We start from the raw sequence: 19,067 nt of genomic DNA on the forward strand, positions 1-19,067 counted from the left end.
TGTTCTTTTTTAAAATGATTGTATGGAACTGTTTTCTTCCAACTGTTGTTGGTTACACATTTTTAGTTCCAAGAACTGTTATTGTCCTACGTTATTGACATGAAAATAAAACTAATTACTTGCAACAATTTACCTAATTAATCCTCTACCTTCCTACGTACCGTTCTTTATTAAATTAAACAACATAAACAAAAAACAACTACATTGTTCACTCAGCAAATTCCTCTTCTGTCCTCTTCAAACACCAAACAACCTTTCCTTTCGTCTTTACCCGTCAGCTAGATGCTCCTGCATCAATTTAACCTCCAAGGAATATTCTAGAATATTCTTAATATTATTCACAAATCAAAGGTTGATATTTATCTCCAAATTAGTTATTCCCTTTTTGTCCTTTTAATTAAATTGGTTAATTAAAAAAAGGGGCATATGAACAAGTCTCATATTAAATGACTTATGGTTTTTTGGGCATGTGGTATTGATAATCCTTGTATCGACCCATGGTATTGTAACAAAGCCTATTTAGAGATTAAGAATCTCTATGGTAAAGTGGGGATAAATCTTTATGGATAAAAATATTTTTCCATATTTTTTAAAATCTATATATGTTTAACTTATATCATAATTCTTTTTATAATTAATAATACTAATAATAATAATTTAAAATCAAGTTATAATTTAATTAGTTTTATGTTTTTTTTAGCAATATAAGTAAGTGTTTTGACAATTATTATGGATTGATGTCTATCAGGCTTGCCAACCATTTAATTTATATGATTGCACTAGTTTTATTTAATTAATATGGCCACACTAGTTCTTTATGAGTAGGACATCAACCTTAGAAAAACATAAGATAAAACATATTACATCATATTTATTATTAAATGTTTGTATTAGATAATTTTTCTTCCTAAATCTCATTAATAGCTCTGAGCGCTATCACAGCTCGGCCCCTTTGGCCTTCCAGATCCCTGCATGAGCTGACCATTCGCGGATCTGCTGAGATCAGACCAGATCGCTGCTCCTCGTCCCCGACTTCAGACCCCTGCGCGTTCCTGACTGCGTGTGTGCCTGATCAATCGAGGATCTGCCCAAGCGAGGCCTACTGATCATGGAGGCTTGATCTCACCTGTCAAGCCAGATCTAGCGCCCATGGAGGTGCTGGGCACCACCCAGGCCCCTTCCTCTCCTCCTCCGTCGACGTTCTCCTCAGCTGAGGCGTTCAGTCGGCTTCTGGATGGGCTACCCAAGAAGAAAAGTGTAGAAGCAGCGAAATTCGTCAAGAAGCTCGACGATATCCCTGAGATCTCTCTTCCTCCGGAAACCCCGATCCAGGTTGCTCTGTCCCTGTCCGAGCGGGCTCTCATAGGCCAGTTCACTGGTCTATGGCCATCTCCCAAGTCGACAGAGAGTTGGGTCAAAAGAAACTGGTCGCCGTTGATTAAAGAAAGCATGACTTCATATTTTTTGGGACGAGGATTCTTCCTCTTTGAATTCACCGCCATAGAAGATAAAGAGTTGATCTTCCGAAACGGTCCTTAATTTATGGGCCCCCAGGGTCTGTATCTGAACAAATGGACCCCTAACTTTGATCCAGCAGTAGACGTACCCAAAGTTGTCCCAGTATGGGTTAGGCTTCCCAACCTCCCAATTCATTGCTGGAACTGGGATTCTCTGATGCATATCGGAAATGCCCTGGGGAAATTCATAGACCGAGCGAACAGTAAGGATCAATACGACTGTGCAAGGATATGCGTTGAGGTGGATCTGGAGGAGGGTCTTCCGGAGGCCATCAAACTCAAAGTAGGAAGTTGGACGGATGTGCAAAAGCTAGACTATGAACAGTTGCCCTTCAAATGCCAGAAATGTCAGGTTTATGGGCACTTTGCCAGAAACTGTCCAACGGTCAATGAAGCAGATCAAGGGAAGGAGGCCGGCTGGAATCAAGTGAAACGATCCAAAATGTCTTCCAAGACCCAGAAGCAGGGAGGAACCACCGACAAAGGCCCCCAGCAGGATCCAGCTCAGCAGATCCAGCAGTCCCAGCCCAAGTTCACCCCAGAGAACAGGTTCGACCCTCTCAGCTCCCAACCAGAGGACACTCATGAAGTGGTAGTTCAAAAGCCAGCGTCCCCAGACAAAGGTTCTCATGTTAAAGACACGGGAGCCGCAGAAAGCTCAAAAGGAACCCCCGTTGTAGCTGAGGAGGAGGATCAAGAATCAGAAGAATCGGAGGAGGAAGGAGAAATAGGAGAATCCCAATCCTCGGTAAGGAGATCCACAAGAGGACGCAAAACAGATCGGGAGAAAAAAGAGCATGAAACGTACAAAGATAAACTCCAGGGTAGCCAACCAACATTGGAGAAGTTGTTAGCAAAAAAGCCGAAGATGGCAAGAAACCAGCATCAAGGCTCCAAGGGGGCCCAACCAAGCAAAGGTAAATAATGAAGATAATCTCCTGGAACTGTAGGGGTATGGGCAGCAATATCAAAGAAGAGGCTATATGAAATCTAATAAGAATAGAGGCCCCCGACATACTCCTTCTCCAGGAGACCAAGATGGAGGAACCAGATTTCCTTCAGGTAAGCAAAAAACTTTGGAAAAAGAGCAATGCAACAGCTGTCTCAGCCCGAGGAGCCTCTGGAGGGTTGGGCACTCTTTGGAACGAAAGCAGCTTTTCGCTGGTGGCAGAGGCATCAAATACCCACTGGGCGATGTTAAAGATGCAGCACCTAATTACAAAAGAAACCTTCTGCCTTTTCAATGTTTATGTTCCGGTCAACGCTGGAGAAAAAAAGATCTGTTGGGACTCCTTAAGGCAGCAAGAAGATTTGGGCAATCTGGAAAATGTCATCATAGCAGGTGACCTTAACATCACCCTGCACTCTTCTGAACAGCGAGGAGGCTGCATTATGTGAGATCCGGTAAGGGAATGGGTTGAGGACCTCCTCCAAGACTGGGATCTACTAGATATCAAGCCGATCTCAGGTAAGTTTACTTGGTCCAATAAAAGGATAGGTCCTGGCCATATTGCTGCAAGGCTGGATAGATTTTTGGTGCATAGCTCCTTTCTTATGCTTGGTCTAGATGCTAGCATGCACATTATTCCTTGTAGCACCTCTGATCATAAGCCAATCAAGCTTATCCTTCGAGCTCACGCTGACCTTGGTCCCATCCCCTTCAAGTTTAGCCCTTTGTGGACCAAGGAACCCAACTTCTTACAGACCATCAAAGAAAGTTGGTCCCAGCCTGTCACTGGATCCCCATTTTATATTTGGGAAGAAAAACTCAGGAGATTGAAATCAGTCCTAAAGTGCTGGGCCAAATCCCTTGTCAACCCAGCAGCTGAAAGGAAAAATATCCAAAGCCAGCTCGAAGCACATCAATTGAACACAGAAGAGGCTTATATATCCAGAGAAATTTTAGACAAAGAGGTTCACCTCCAACAGCACTATCATAAATCTTGCCTGGCCGAAGAGGAAACGTGGAGGATCAAATCACGTTGTCTCTGGCTAAAGGCAGGTGACAGAAATACCTCATTCTTTCACAAACAAGCTGAAGCCAGAAAAGGTTTCAACTCTATCACTGAAATTAAGGAAGATGCTATCATACACAAAGAATTTGCAAGTATCAAACATGCAGCCCATCAACACTTCAAATGCCTGTACAGTGAAGAGACGAATATGAATCAGAACTTTCGTTTGCTGGAAGGGATTCCCACGTCAATATCTGCTGATATGAACCACCATCTAGAAAAAAATGTCACAATGGAAGAAGTCAAAAGGGCCCTCTATGCCATGAACCCAGATAAATCCCCAGGTCCTGATGGCTTTTCCGCATCTTTTCTTCAAGCCTGCTGGCACATAGTGGGGAAAGATTTATTTAAAATGGTTCAAAAATCGCAGGCTTGCCAGAAATTAGGAGGAAGTACTAACTCCTCTTTCCTTGCTCTCATTCCCAAGGAAAAGGGAGCCAGCTCCTTCAATAGGTTTCGCCCCATATCCCTGTGTAACATTGGCTATAAGCTGATTACAAAAGTTATTGCAAACAGGTTGAAGCATATACTTCCCAAAGTTATCCCTGAGAACCAAGGAGGCTTCATACACGGAAGGCATTTGGTGGACAACTTCACACTAGTCCAAGAGGCAATTCTATCAAGTCAGCAGCGCAAGGAACAAGGTATGGCTATCAAACTGGATCTAGCAAATGCCTTTGACAGAGTTAATCATAGTTTTCTTTTGAATGTCTTGAAAAAATTTGGTTTTGGGGTGAGATTTATCAATTGGATCTGGGCCTGCATCTCGGAACCATGGATCGCCCCTTTAGTCAATGGTAGATCTGCAGGTTTCTTCAAAGCTACAAGAGGGCTAAGACAGGGTTGTCCCATGTCTCCCCTGCTGTTTGTTATTCAAGCTTCAGTTCTAAGTTTCCACCTAAACAAACAAATGCAAGAGCAGGAGATCTCAGGGATATCCATAGCGAGGGGGGTCCAAAACATAAACCACGCCTTATTTGCAGATGATACTCTGCTTCTTGGGACAGCTTCGATACATTCAGCCAGAAGATTTAAAGAGACGCTCGACGAGTATTGTATGGAGTCTGGCAGCAGCCTCAACAAGGGTAAGTGTCATACTTACTGCTGGAACACCCCGCCCTCTTTGCTCAATATCATCGCCAGATGCCTAGGATTCGCAGCTTCCTCAGATTGGACATCGTTCAAGTACCTGGGGCTGCCTATTTTCCTCAAGCGCGCCTATAGCAGGGATTGGATGCCGCAGGTAGAAAAATTCAAAAGCAAACTCCAGGCGTGGGGAGTAAACTGGTTAAATATGGCAGGCAAGACTGTCCTCATTAAAGCTGTTCTTAGCAGCCTCCCGTTATACCAGTTCTCTGTGCTTCTAGCGCCCATTGGTATACTACAGAAAATGGATCAATATATCAGAAACTTCTTTTGGAAAGGGGGTAAACACAATGAGAGAAGATTCCCGCTTGTTAAATGGGAGACTGTCCTCAAACCGAAGATGGAGGGTGGGCTCAATTTCAAAAAGCTCCCTCAGCAGAACATAGCAATGGGAGCCAAGCTCCTCTGGAGATTAATTGCGCCTAAACCAGGCTGGGCACAGACAGCTCTCTAGAGAAAATACCTCAAAGGCACGAGACTGAGATGTCTAGATGGACCGTTACCTCAAGGAACCTCGCCGTTCGTTAACCTCTGCTCCAAAGCTGCCCCGTTGATTCAATCCAAAGTCTACTAGATTCCCGGAAATGGGAAAAAAATAAGCATATGGAACGATCGTATCATGGATCGCGAGCCTATAGGAGATTGTCCAAAGGTGAAATCGCTGAAGGAATGGTTGACGGCAACCGGGAAAACCAAGTTGTGGGACATATCCACATGGAACGGAACACAGTGGGCGGGCTGGAGTCTATCGGATCCGCCTTCAGACCTTCACCAAGAGATCACCCATCTCTGCGATCTACTGAACGGAATCGCACCCACGAGCATCAACAGGAAAGATAGGCGAGGCTGGGGCGATCAGTCGAAAGGTTATACTGTTGCCCAGGGATATGCATGTTTAGCTGCAATCCCAAATGCGCCCCCAGATCCAGCCCCGTGGAAGACAGTCTGGGGCATCACTACGCTGCCAAAAATTGATTTTTTTTGCTGGCTTTTATGCCACAGGAAGATATTAACAGAAGACAAACTCCAGAGGCGCGGCTTCTACGGTCCGTCCAGGTGCTCCTTGTGCCAAGACTCTGAGGAAAGCGCCACGCACCTGGTTCTCAATTGCAAGTTCGCCATTCAGGTCTGGAGAGAACTGATGGACTATTGGAACCCCAGATTCGAGCTTCCTGCCACCATAATAGATCTGTTTGCCAACTGGAAAGCATGCTATCCTGGACCTTCCCCCAAAAATAAAGTGATTAAAGCGGCCTGGGCATCACTACTTAAAATTTGCTGTAGAATCTTCAGGAACCTTCAACACAATGCCAAGACGGTGGCAGCCAAGGTAAAGATTCAATTAAAAGAATGTTTGGGAGGACATAAAGATGACTCTAACCTCACCCAGCTAGACAGAGATTGGGGGTCCTCCTTGAGCCTGCATTTTCACCAAAATGTCAGAAGCATGGCTCCATCTGAGGAATGGCAAATAAGGGGAAAAGGTAGCGAGGATTTTCAAAACTGGTTCCTTAAGCAAAAGGTGCACTCCCTCTTCTTCGACGGGGCAGCAAAAGGCAATCCGGGCAATGCTGGAGCAGGGGGAGTAATTAAAAACATAGATGGTGCAGAGATCCTCCACTTTGCCTGGGGTTTAGGAATCAATTCCAGCATCCAAGCTGAGGCATTTTCCCTCTACCAAGGACTCAAGCAGCTCTTGAAGCTAGAAATCAAGGAGGCTAATATCCTAGGGGATTCCGAAGTGATCATCAAACTCATGGTGACTAACTCTACCCCACGGGATTTAAGATTAGCAAGGCTGATCCAAAGAATCAGAAGCATGGCAAAGCTGTTTCAAAATCTGAAATATTTTCATGTGCTGAGAGACAATAACAAAGAGGCAGATCTTGAAGCCAATAAAGCTGCACAGCTATCGGCCGGGGTATTGAAAAGAGACGGGGAAGAAGCACGGGTCCCAATTCCTTAAATCATCTCAGCAGATATGTTTTTTTGCTTAATCCTAAAGCTGTTTGTTTGTATATTTAAACTGGGGCAGATTGTAGAAATAAGCACAATTGGGGATCCCAAAAGGAGATGGAAATGGACAGCAAGTCTAATAGCGTCTCAGAAGGACGAATCCAATTGGATCGTGCCCATTCCTATTGTAATCAGAAGATTGGCATTTAGACCGACCCACTAATACAATCCATAACCGTTCCTGTTAAAAAAAAAAAATTCTTCCTAAATCTCTCTAAAAATCTCAACTAGCTAGCCATATAAATTAAATGGTTGGTAAACACTAATAGGCATCAATCCATGATAATCATCAAATACTTACTTCCTGATACATCTCACATTGTTAAAGTTGAAAAAAATCATAAAAATTAACTAAATTATAACTTTGTTTAAACTAATGCAACCATATAAATTAAATAATTGGTAAACGTTGATAGGCATCAATACATAATAACCATCAAACACTTACTTCATGATACATCTCAAGTTGTTAAAATTAAAAAAAAAATCATAAAAATAACTAAATTAAAACTTTATTTAAAATTATAGTTATTATTATTAATGATAAAAAGAATTAATATATAAGTTAAACATACACACATTTAAAAAAAGCATGTAACAAGATACTTAACCATGGAGGTTCACCCCCACTTTATCATTTTGTAAATAGGCTTTGTGACAATACCATGGCTTTTCAATGTCACATGTCCAATCATATGCCACTTGTTCGTATGAGATTTTTTTAATTAATGAATCTAATTAAAATGACAAGAAAAGCATAATTACTTTGGAATAAATATCAACCTTTAATTTGTGTACACTACTAAGAATATTCTAAAATATTCTATGGAAGTTAAATCCCTACCATCCACCTAATAATTATTGATAATTCAATTAAAATTAGCCCAATTCCAAAATAAACATAGGTTTTGTTACAATACCATGGTTTATCAATACCACATGCCCAAAAAACTATAACTCATTTCATAGTACACTTGTTCATATGCCTTTTTTTTTAATTAGCCAATTAAATTAAAAGGGCTAAAAGGGCATAACTACTTTGGAGATAAATCTCAATATTTGATTTGTGAATTACTACTAAGAATATTCTAGAATATTCCTTGGAGGTTCAATCCATTCCATCCACATATAATTATTGATAGACACAACTATTGAAATAATTAATATTACATATAATTATTTATTAATTTTTTTCAAGAAAAAAATCATAATTTTCAATTAGTAAAAACTAAAAATTACATTTTGCATATGCATTTTGCATTCGACATTCATCATCTTGGGAGGCTAACAAGGTCTGTCAAAAACTGGGCCTTATGGTCCACCAAAAAATATACATCAATAGACCATCATAAGATGTCTGAGGAATCATATATACATTAAATACATATCAAAAACAAAATTGTATCAGCATATCAGATCAAAATATATATTCATCAAGGATCACAAATCATAGCCTAAAGGATATAATCATGAAGCCCGTATAATGGCTTCCATGAAGGGTCGGTGACAAGATGCCCACTCCTATTCTTCTATGTGCTCTGAGATGTGCGATAAGCCCAAGGCTTGATCAACGCCTTCTTTAGACAATGTGTTGGTTGTTGAGTTCCTTTCTCTATAAATGTGACAGGATGAAATGTGGCCAAAAGATTGTTTTAGTAAATATTTTTCCTCAATAATCGGGCATATTGTGTGCTTGTGAAATCTAGAAGTGTTGTTAAACCAATTTATAATGTTCATGGAGCCACCAAAGATTTGAATTCTGTGAATATCCTTTTCAATGGCAAATGGATAAGTAGCTTAAGACTTGAATTTTGAAAAGTTGTTTGTGTTAATGCCAAGGCCGTTTTTTAATTTGAAGGAATAATTTTGAGACAAGTATAGGACCACACCCCCATCACAGTTTCCATTTGCATGTATTGTCGAAATATGCCCAAGGGTAAGACCGGTTTATATATTTCTCCACAACCATGCACACTCTAGAGGGGGCTTTCGAAGATACCAACAATGATAAAATTAAAGTGGCTTTTGCAGCGACACGGTCAAGGATGCTCTGTTTGTCCATAAAGACTTCTTCATTTATAGCCAACCATATTCCCTAAGGGAGAATGGTGGGAAGGCATTTGAATTTCTTTGGACTGACATTTTTCCACCAATCTGCCTAGGCTTCCAAGAAAGATGCACCGTGCCAGGTCTTAGTGATGTTGAGAGAAGCTCTATATGATGCCCATACAACTTGAGCATAAGGACATAACATAAATAAATGATTCAAATTTCATTTGCGTTCTTGCATAATGGGCACCAACTGAGGCCCAAGAAACCTCTTTTACATAGATTGTCACCTGTGGGGACTTTACTCTCTAATATGCACCATTGAAAAAGGTGACCTTTAACAGGGAAAAAAAACTTTCCACAAATTTTTAGACCATTGTGATAGTTGCTTTGGTCTTTTGTTTTTAATAAGAAAAACATATCCAACTTTTGGAGTGTAGATCCCATCTGTTGAATGAGCCCAAACTAATGTGTCCTCTCTATCGCTGAGCCTGACATGGGAGGAGTTAAGGTTGTTTGTACACTGCCTCCATAGGTCTCAGAAAGCATGCAGTAGATGCATCTATTGTGAGGATTTCCATCCTTGAGTCCAAATGTTTGTTCTGTCATGATTAACAACCTGGGCCAAATAGTGTCTATTAATAAACTGTAGGAAGGTGATAAGATCCTGGAGCAACCTGTAATGCTCATTTCATCCTAGGGGTCTTCACCGATACATACATGTTCACCATGCTTGATCTCCCAGACTAGGCCTCTTTCAATCACATTGAACGTGTGAATAACAATTTTCCAGATGACTGCTATATTTATTTTGTTCTTGTTCGAATTCTTGATCCAATCATTGATGGAAATGGGGTGAATGTATTTCCTTTTCACAACTTCAGTCCATAAACTTTGCGTTGAAATTAGGTGTCATTTGACCTTTGCAGCAAGAGCTTTTTGAAATGGTTAACGTTTTTGAGGCCTTTGGAAGTGGGATTTGAACCCATTTTACCCATGCCAAGTTTCTTCCCTCCTTTTCCCCAGCCCATAGGTATTGACAACAGATCTTGCGAATAATTGTTAGAGTGCCCTTTGGAATCCAAGGGAGGGAGGACCAAAAAACATGAATTGCTTCAAGGACTGACTTGGTTAGGATCAACCGACCTACACGAGATAGCCACCTAAATCTCTGTGATTTTAAGTGTTTCTCTAGTTTTGCATGGAACCATGTCTAGTCTGTTTTTCGATAATTGTTGGGTTTTAGGTAGAAGTCCAAGTATTTTATGCCTTTATCCCAAGTGTTAGAATGAAAAGGAAATAGATTTTGTGAAAGCATAAGGTCGGCCTGGGACAAACCATTTGAGAGGAGAGATGATTTATGATGATTTATAGACATACCTGTGGCTTTTTCAAACAGGGTCATTACCTCCTTTATGATTATCAGGTCTTTGGGGGATCTGTCACAAAATAGTAAAATATCATCAACGAACAACATATGTGTAATGAAATCATCCTCAACCACTTCAATGCCTTTGAGGGCACCCCTTCTTTTAACATCTACTAAGATCCTGCTAAGGCCTTCAACCACGAGTAAGAATAATAGGGGCAGTAAGGGGCATCCTTGCCTCAACCCTTGCTGAGCATGGAAAAAAGCAGTAGTCACTTCGTTAATAAGAACAAGAAAGGAGGTTGTTGAGATGCAACTCATAATCCAATTTATAATAGGAATCTCAGAACCCAGGTGGGTCATGTGCATGCACAAATATAGCTACCTTATCCTATCAAATGCCTTTGATAGATCGATCTTAAGGACCATGCCTCTTAGACTTTTTAGCTTTAAGATGTGAAGGCCTTCTTGCATATAATAATGTATTAATTAAAAAAATACATGTTAAAATCTTATTTTTCTTATTTACCAACATAGATCCATTTTAACTAGGAGTCTATCAAGTGTCAAGAAGGAGCAACATTCTTTATGAGTGCAAAACTTGCGAATGTTTGCACCTGGAGAGATTTGATTCCTCTTGGTTCTTAGTAGATCTGAATTAAGATGGATATATGCTGGTTTTAAACAACACACTAATAAAATATTTTTACTTGTTTTATATAATATATACATAGTTATTTATGATTTACATTGTCCACATTGAAATGTTAATACATGCCAAACAAAAAACATATATCTATAAAATATAATATCTCTCTATATATATTGAATTATTTTTGTTATTATTATTTCTTTTTAAATTTTACATATAGGTTTGTATATTTGTCTCTCTCTCTATATGATTATTAAACATTAAAGAAATTACAAGTCTTCCTCATACATTGAATTAGAAAGAAGCATTAATGGAATAAAAACTCTTTCTCTATATTTTTACTCAACATGCATGTATTTAAATATTTGATTTATAACTCATATTAATAATGGAGTCGTTTACGGAGGCGGAGGAATTGCTTGGACGACTAAAAGTGGTCGGAATGCGGGCAAAAAAATTTCAAAAAATCTTATAGAGGCAGTGTTTGAATCATGTTTTTGATGGTGTAAATGAATTCAACATCATCAAAAACCTCTAGGGCACTTAAAATTATGAAGTTTGACAACTTTTACTTGGATTCACAAAAATCGCTACAGGATTTTTTCAAAATATGGCCTGAATTTCCATAACTTTTAGGGCAAAAAAGCATAATCGTGAGACTACAACATTAATAATTTTTAAAATATTATGTGTGTGTTATTAGTATTTTTTAAGATGTCGCATGTCTAATTTTTAAAATATCATGTGTGTTGTTGGTATTTTTTAAGATGTTGCATGGCTTAAGTAATCACAAAATAATTTATTAATGGAATAAGAACTCTTTCTCTCTATATATATTTGATGTTAAAATCTTTTACTCAACATGCATATTGAAATATTTGATTTTTAACCCACAATATTTTGCTTTGGTTATTAATATTTTTTAAATATTATATATAAATTGCATAATAAGAATAAAATAAATTGCACATAGTTCTCACATTGAAAAATATATATTTGTTATAAATATTACATGTAAACTTAATATATAATGAAATATACATGTAGAATATCAATAATATTATTTTTACTGTCAACTCCATATTAAGTAAGTAAAAGAATTACATATTTCCCTCATATTAAAAAAAGTTTTTTTTGTTTTGTTTTTAACTTTATCTCTCTTCATAAAATTGATGTAAAATTAAGATAAAATTTGAAGTTTTTTATTTATGATTAGTATTGATTATTTTTATCATTTATTTTTTAATTTATTATTATAAAAACCATTTAATTATTTTTATATGTAACATTAAGACACATTTAAATACTTTTAAAAACAAATATAAAAAATATTTTTTAAGTACAAAAGAGATAAATAATTCTTTTTTAAAAAATTATAAAAAATATTTTTTAATATAGAAGAGATAGACAATTCCTTTTCTACTTAATATGAAATTGATAAATAAAATGTAAAAATAATATTAATAAAAAATATATTAAAAATTTTAATGGTATTACTTGTCTCATTAATATTAAAAATAAATATAATTAAATACCTTTTATTAAATTAATATTAAAAAATAAACATAATTAAACACTCTTCCTTAAATTAATATTACAAAAATAAACATAATTAATGACCTTTTATTAAATTAATATTAAAAAAAAGACATACTTAAACACCTTTTATGACCGCAATTAATGCAACTTAATTTGTTTTTCTTTATAAAAAAACACTATAATCATTATACGTTTCTTATTATACGGGGTCGAATAGGATTCTACACCATGACCTCGTCTTTATATGGCTCTTCTTATACGGAATCCAATTGGATTCTACTCCCACCAAAGATTAAAGACTTAAAGATATATAAAACATTAAATAATAAATATTCAAACTGCCCTTCAAAAAAAGAAATGTTGAACCCACCAAATTCTTTAAAAAAGAGATGTTCAACCCACCCAATCAAATAAATTTAAGTCGATGAGTTAACATGATACGTTACCTTTAAAAATTAATAATAAAAATAAAAATAAAACACAGAGAAAAGTGAAAGGTATAAAATGGATAAGTAAAGACGTATGTAAGTTGAACGAATACATTGAAGCCCGGCACTGGTCGGGCGAGCAATTCCTCTGTTGCTAAAAATCGCGGAGGTCGTTTATGAATAAAATATGCCCTTCATAAAAATAACTGGGGTAGACAGCACGTTGATCGCGGAGGTCGTTTATGAATAAAATATGCCCTTCATAAAAATAACTGGGGTAGACAGCACGTTGAGTCACTGTATGGGCTGGTAAGCTGTGGATTCTTCAACGATAGTTTCAAAGCAAAGCAGCGAAGGTTGGCCTGCCTGAGTGTCTCATGGATTAAAAGCAAAAGGAAAGGGAGCGAGGATCGAGGAACCCAAGAAACTTTGACTGAGAAGACTCAGAGAAGGAAAGCATGAGGAACCGAATCCCGTCCAACAAAATCAGCAGCCCGTCCGCAGCAATGGCAGAGAAAGAGAAGGATTCGTTCTTGGTGGAGGGGCGTCCCATAAATGCAGCAATATCATTATCACGTAAGAAGGGGAAGGGGACCGGGGGATTGAGGTCATGGCTGGTGATAGAGGCCACAGGGAATGCCGAGCTGCTCGAGGTCAGCAAACATGTAATCATGCGACGCGCAGGACTTCCTGCTCGGGATTTACGCATTCTTGATCCCGTGCTTTCCTATCCTTCTACAATTCTCGGGCGGGAGCGCGCCATTGTCATAAATCTAGAGCATATAAAGGCTATTATTACTTCAGACGAAGTTTTGTTGCTCAATTCAAAGGATCCTGTCGTCGCTCCCTTCGCAGATGACCTTCAGCGCCGGTTGCCTGTCGGCTGTTGCATGCCGCCGCAACGGGTAATTTGCTCGTCTTTGCCCTTCAAAGAAATAAGTCCCGTTTAACCTTCAGAAAAAGAAAACAGAATTCGATAATTTGCTAGATTAAATTCATATTTAAAAAAAAATCATCTGTAAATGTAGCCTCATGAATTTATATAGTCTTTTGGACGATCCGTTTTGTTGCCCTTCCAAGAAATAAGTCCCGTTTAATCTTCAGAAAAGAAAACATAATTCGATAACTTGCTTCTTTAAATTCATATTTAAAAAAAATATCTGTAAAGTCTAGCCTCATGAATTTATACTCTTTTGGACGATCCATTTTATTGGATTCAGAAAAATAAAAATGTTTTTATCTTTTCCGCTAGCGAAATGAAGCTTTGTTTAAAATATATCTAGATGAATTTAAATTATAGGTTCTTGATCAGATGCATGTAAATGGAAGGTTTTCTGATAAATGTCGTTGACCTTAAGTTCAGCATCGATCCCGTTCCTTCATCAATAAGTTTCTTACCAATGTCGAAAATATGCCAAAGTCGATTTCGAAACAAAACATTAAAGAAAAAATATAGAAAATACTGTATTTGCTTGAAAATTACAATTTTTAGGAATTGCCAAATTTACATAAGGTCACTTTCCAACTATTATTCCCAAAAAGAAAAAGAAAAATCCAGTAACAATCTGAAAGTGATTTACTATGTGAGCACAACATTACAGAAGGAGCACTTTTCAGATAAGTTCCGAAATACTGTTTTGCAAGACTATTTAAAGAAATTACTCTGAGGGTTTTTCAAAGAATCAATGCTGAACATTTATCTGATTCTTGCATTGGTCGTTTTCCTACCATTGTGAAAGAATGAGTGTCAATTGCAAAACAAAACATCCGAATAAAAAATAGAACCACTGCATATTACAACCTGCGATATTGTTTTTTTAGGTACATATAGAAGAATTACTGCATACAGCAGCCTGCACCATTGTTTTTTGGAGCAAATATAAAAAAAAACTGCATATAACATCCTGCAATATTTTTAGAGCATATATAGAAAAACCACTTCATATAACAGTCTGCAGTAATGCAATTTAGAGCAAATATAGAAAGATCAGTGCATATAACATACTGCAATCCATTATTATTTACAAATGATATCTGGAATCTGCAACGGAAAAATCCCATAAGACGACAGATATTTTGTGTAAGTTTATAAAAAGTGCAACAACTACAAACTCCAGATGATGTGTTGTAACCTGAAAATGCGTGGTTCATTTCACACTTTTAGAGGGCCTCTTTCTCAGCATCACAGTGCTAGGAGTTTTATACTCTTGGAATTTGATGGCAGATGCAGGTCGTGATCAGACCAAAGAGGGCTGCTCTACTTGGTATACCTTGTCTAATGAAAGTCCTACTCATTATTCATGGTTAGACCGGTCCTTCTAATTATTCATGGTTACACCAAGGTGTTAGATGAATTAGTGTTGGTTTGGTGGGTGTCATTCTTTCATATCATTGAAGGAAATTTAGTCTAGGTGGATTTGTTTGTTATATATTGATGCATATATCACTTCTGGTGTAATATCCCAATTCCGGGATATCCCTCAAACCCAAGCAAACTCTAACCAAATACGTACAAATGATATAGTAACCGGGAAGCTCAACGTGATAACAATAACAGTGGTGCAACATATAATAATGTAAACATAAAATATAAACAGATACTCAAGAAATGTAGAGAGAAATGCTAAGCCATTTTATTATACTGAGTAATGGAATGAGTACTGGAGGTGATCAGAAAGATAGCACCTCGACTTGCACAAGGCAAGTCAAGAAATACACTCAGAACAGTCAAGGAATGGTCTCTCTCTGAACTGCGTCCAAGCTGCTGGAGAATTGTCGTGCTGCTGCTACTGTTGGAAATCAAATGAGGATTTGGGGCTGTTCCCCACCTCAGAAAATGCTGAAACTCTGGAATCAGACTCTACTCAAGAAACCCAGAAAAACCCAGAAAGCTTTTTTGAAATAGCCGACCCCCGAAAATCGCCCCCTTGGGAATCTACGCTGTCCCTCAAGGCTCTGCGCTGCCACTGAATAGAATCCTCCAAAACTCAGCCCGAAACTCTGCCAAAATCCTCCAATGTGCAAGAGCTGATCCCTTGCTCAATCTCCAAGCTCAAATCCTCCTCAAAACCCCAATCCGGAACCCCCAACAATAGGAATTGCGTCCCTCTCTCTCAAGACTGCGCAGTCCTCAAATGCTTAGCGCCGCCTACGTGGAAGATCAATCCTACTGCAAAAGACTGCTGGAAACTACCTTGCCTGAGCAGGCACTCGAAGTCCCCCGAGGCTAAGGGTGAGATCTCCGAACGGAGACACTTGGTGCACTAAACAGTGCTGCAGACAGGCTAAACAGAGAGCGTGCTCTAAGTCAAAGTGACTAGCTCAAATGCACATAATCGAATGCCAAAATGAGGAGGCTCCTCTCTCCTTTATAGCATTGTTCTCTCTCAATCCCAAGGCTCACTTCCTCCAACGTAATCCCCTCTTGCCACGTGTTCCTTTTCCATCTGCGCAGTCCTTCCATGTGTCTACGTGGGTCCCATCTCTGCGTGGTCCTTTGGCCCCCTTGGCTCCGCTTTAAGTCACAATGTTGTGCTACTAGGAAGTGACTTTTATTTTAAAAGTGAGTTATGTCCCCTTCTCCTCACCTTTTTATTTACAACTAACTATAGAAGGCAAAATTGAGCAAAATCGAATATTCTAATTAGCCATAGTTAATTAGGAATATTACATCTGGTGGCACCTTTCCACATATTTGGGGGTCAGTTATGTATTTTGATGCATACTCATCCATTGAGGATGTTGTTTCACATTATTTGAGGCACATTCTAAATTTATGGAGACAATTCAAAATTGTGAGGGCCTTGTTTGGGTATCGTCTGGTACTAAATCCTCTAACTGGGTGTGAGTGAACTGATGTGTTGTTTGGCAGCTCTGTAATAGTTTGGAGGGTAACCGTTGGCCTCACAAAGGGGGGGAGGGCAGGCTGAGGGAAGTCTTGAGGTCTTAGTGCTCTACTATATGAAATATCTTGGAACTTTTGCTTGTTGATCCGATCATCTGGATCAACTTGAAAGTATGATGTGATTGTCCAAATTGTCTCTGAGTCAGGCAGGGTATGTAGGATTTGAGATTTGTGTCTAAATATCTCCTTGATGACAAGGTCCAGACATCTCTAGTTAGGATACCAGAAGAAGGTAGAGAGGGATCCTCTTGACTACCTATATAGGCATTGGGAAATGATATCATCATATTCTTTTAGGAAATTGAGCATGCCAACGAAGAAACTTTATTTGACTCCTTGATTAAGGCACAAATCATGGAATCAATTTCTCGCTACTATTTTCAACACTCCCTCTTAGCAAGGGATTTTGTACAACTCCCAACTTATCCCTATAGTGAACAAAACTACTTCTTGCCAATGCCTTGGTCAAGATATCTTCTGTCTGCTCCCCTGTTGGAGTGTATGGTAGCTTCACTATCCCTTTCTGCACACAATATTTGAGATGATGATACCTGATCTCGATATGCTTTGAGCAATCATGAAACATTGGGTTCTCAGAGAGCTTGATGCAACTCTAATTATCACAGTGTATCATTTAGGCTCCATCCTTTGTCTGAAAAGTCCCACAAGTAACTTCCTCATCCAAATAGCCTCACATGCTACCAAACTAGCAGCCATGTACTCGGCCTTTGCTGAATTGAGTGCAATTGATCTCTACTTCCTGTTGTACCAAGAAACAACTGCTGACCCAATGTTGAAGACGCCACCTGAAGTACTCTTCCTATCTGTGGAACAACCCGCCCAATCTGCATTTGTGAAGCCCTCAAGCCTCACTCCATCAACCTCTTCGTACCACAATCCATAATCCGTTGTGCCTTTGAGATATCTCAACACATGTTTCACAGCAACCAAGTGAACTCTGTTCTGTTCCACCATGAATTGACTCAGCTGGTTGACTGCAAAACATATATTAGGTCGTGTGTTAACAAGATACATCAACGACTAGATGAGTTGCATGTATACTGTAGCATCCACTCGCTCTGCTGTGCTAACATCCACCTTCCTCTAGTTTGTGAGTAAAGGCGTGTAATATTCCATATTGAAATTTACAGATAATAATAGGCACATGAACTAGGCTATAGCAAATAAATTTTACTACACATGCACTAGTCAATAAAACACAAGAAATAGGGTGAATAACTGAGCCATTTTATTAATGCGGAGAGATGAGTACATCAGATGATAAGAAAGATAGAACCTGGGCTTTCTACTGTAAGCTATGCAAAACCCAAGTGAGAGTACAATACTGTTAAAATTGGCAAAACTCCACATGGGTCATCTTATTTATGACAACTGATATTTTTTTAGATTCCTCTCTCGAAGAGGTGTAGGATTGATCTAAAGATCATCCGATTTTGACATGTACAAATGAAGTTATGAATTTATTTTGATTATGGACAAACTGTCAAGGTTGGCCAACAAACTCATGTAGGCTCAGAAGCCCAATAGCCACATCTGTTCATCCTCAACGCTTGCCTATAAATACATGATGCCTCATCCTCATTTGGACATCACTCATCTTCACACATCTCTCTCTCCTCATCTAATTGGGTATAGATTTCTGGGCAACTTCTCTCTCCACATGTGCGAAGGAAAGGACAACAATTTTATGTTTTGGACGTTGACCAATGTTGACCGAATTTTAGGAAGGGTTTGACTAGCGTTGATTTGTTTGACTGCGTTTTTGTTAGGGAAAATTCTGCTTGGGTAGGCCGCATTTTTGGGCACAGAAATCGAGGCAATCCATATTGTTTGACCAACGTTGACTGTGGTTAGGGTTGACCACAGGTTGATTGTTTGACCAGACTTTGAATGGGCAAAATTCGGCTGTTTTGAGGGTTCTTTCATCTCGCTGTTTGGAGGCCGAAGTTGACTGAATCATTGAGGGTCAAATCTGCCCTGTTGACCAACATTGACTTTTCTATTTAGGGCTCTTTTGCTGCTGTTATAAATTACCAAAATTGTAAATTGTACTATCTCTCTCTGCTGAACTATTGAAGACTAAAAGATGATTTGATCAAGGGTTTCACCACATTGGGGTTTGTCCCTGGCTGGTGCCACATCTTGTGTCCTCTTATCTTGGCTTGTCTTCTACTGTTTATGTTTATGTTCTATCAACATTTTACTTACATGTTTATGTGATTGCTAAATTGAAATTGATATTGGGCTCATAAAGAAATTGAAGTAAAATTGCTCTAAAGCATAGAACATACCATTGTTGCCTAAAATTAATATGGTATTAGAGCGGAGGTGAAGACAAAGCCCAAGCAAGAGTGAAAGAGAAATCACCAAAGACAGTTGGACAAGGACAAAAGATTCAATGGGTTCCTCAT

General features: G+C 38.6%; 2 protein-coding genes across 3 annotated transcripts in view; both read left to right on the top strand.

Moving 5' to 3' along the window:
- The first annotated feature begins 1,542 nt into the window (after positions 1–1,542).
- LOC149191363 (uncharacterized) lies at positions 1,543–2,915 on the top strand. Its single transcript, XM_089406629.1, has 2 exons — positions 1,543–2,193; positions 2,547–2,915. Exons 1-2 carry the CDS (start codon positions 1,543–1,545, stop codon positions 2,913–2,915), a joined length of 1,020 nt encoding a protein of 339 aa, XP_089262755.1.
- Positions 2,916–12,832: 9,917 nt separating this feature from the next.
- LOC149191364 (magnesium transporter MRS2-F-like) overlaps positions 12,833–19,067 on the top strand; it is a 283,963-nt gene continuing 277,728 nt past the window's right edge. For both annotated transcript variants that reach the window (XM_089404195.1, XM_089404196.1), the window contains exon 1: positions 12,833–13,636. In XM_089404195.1, coding sequence (XP_089260321.1) covers positions 13,190–13,636 — 447 coding nt within the window. In that variant the 5' untranslated portion in view covers positions 12,833–13,189. The remainder of the gene's footprint in view (positions 13,637–19,067) is intronic.

The sequence above is a fragment of the Pinus tabuliformis genome, chromosome 2_2, assembly GCF_031772625.1.
Source record: "Pinus tabuliformis cultivar Carrire ecotype Pingquan chromosome 2_2, CPIR1, whole genome shotgun sequence".
Taxonomy (NCBI): domain Eukaryota; kingdom Viridiplantae; phylum Streptophyta; class Pinopsida; order Pinales; family Pinaceae; genus Pinus; species Pinus tabuliformis.

Bases quoted from the DNA above. Each gene is read 5' to 3' on its own strand.
- LOC149191363 (XM_089406629.1), top strand. From the start codon at position 1,543: ATGGGCCCCCAGGGTCTGTATCTGAACAAATGGACCCCTAACTTTGAT. The intron at 2,194-2,546 runs GTAGCTGAGGAG...CTCCTTCTCCAG, and splicing joins GCTCAAAAGGAACCCCCGTT to GAGACCAAGATGGAGGAACC.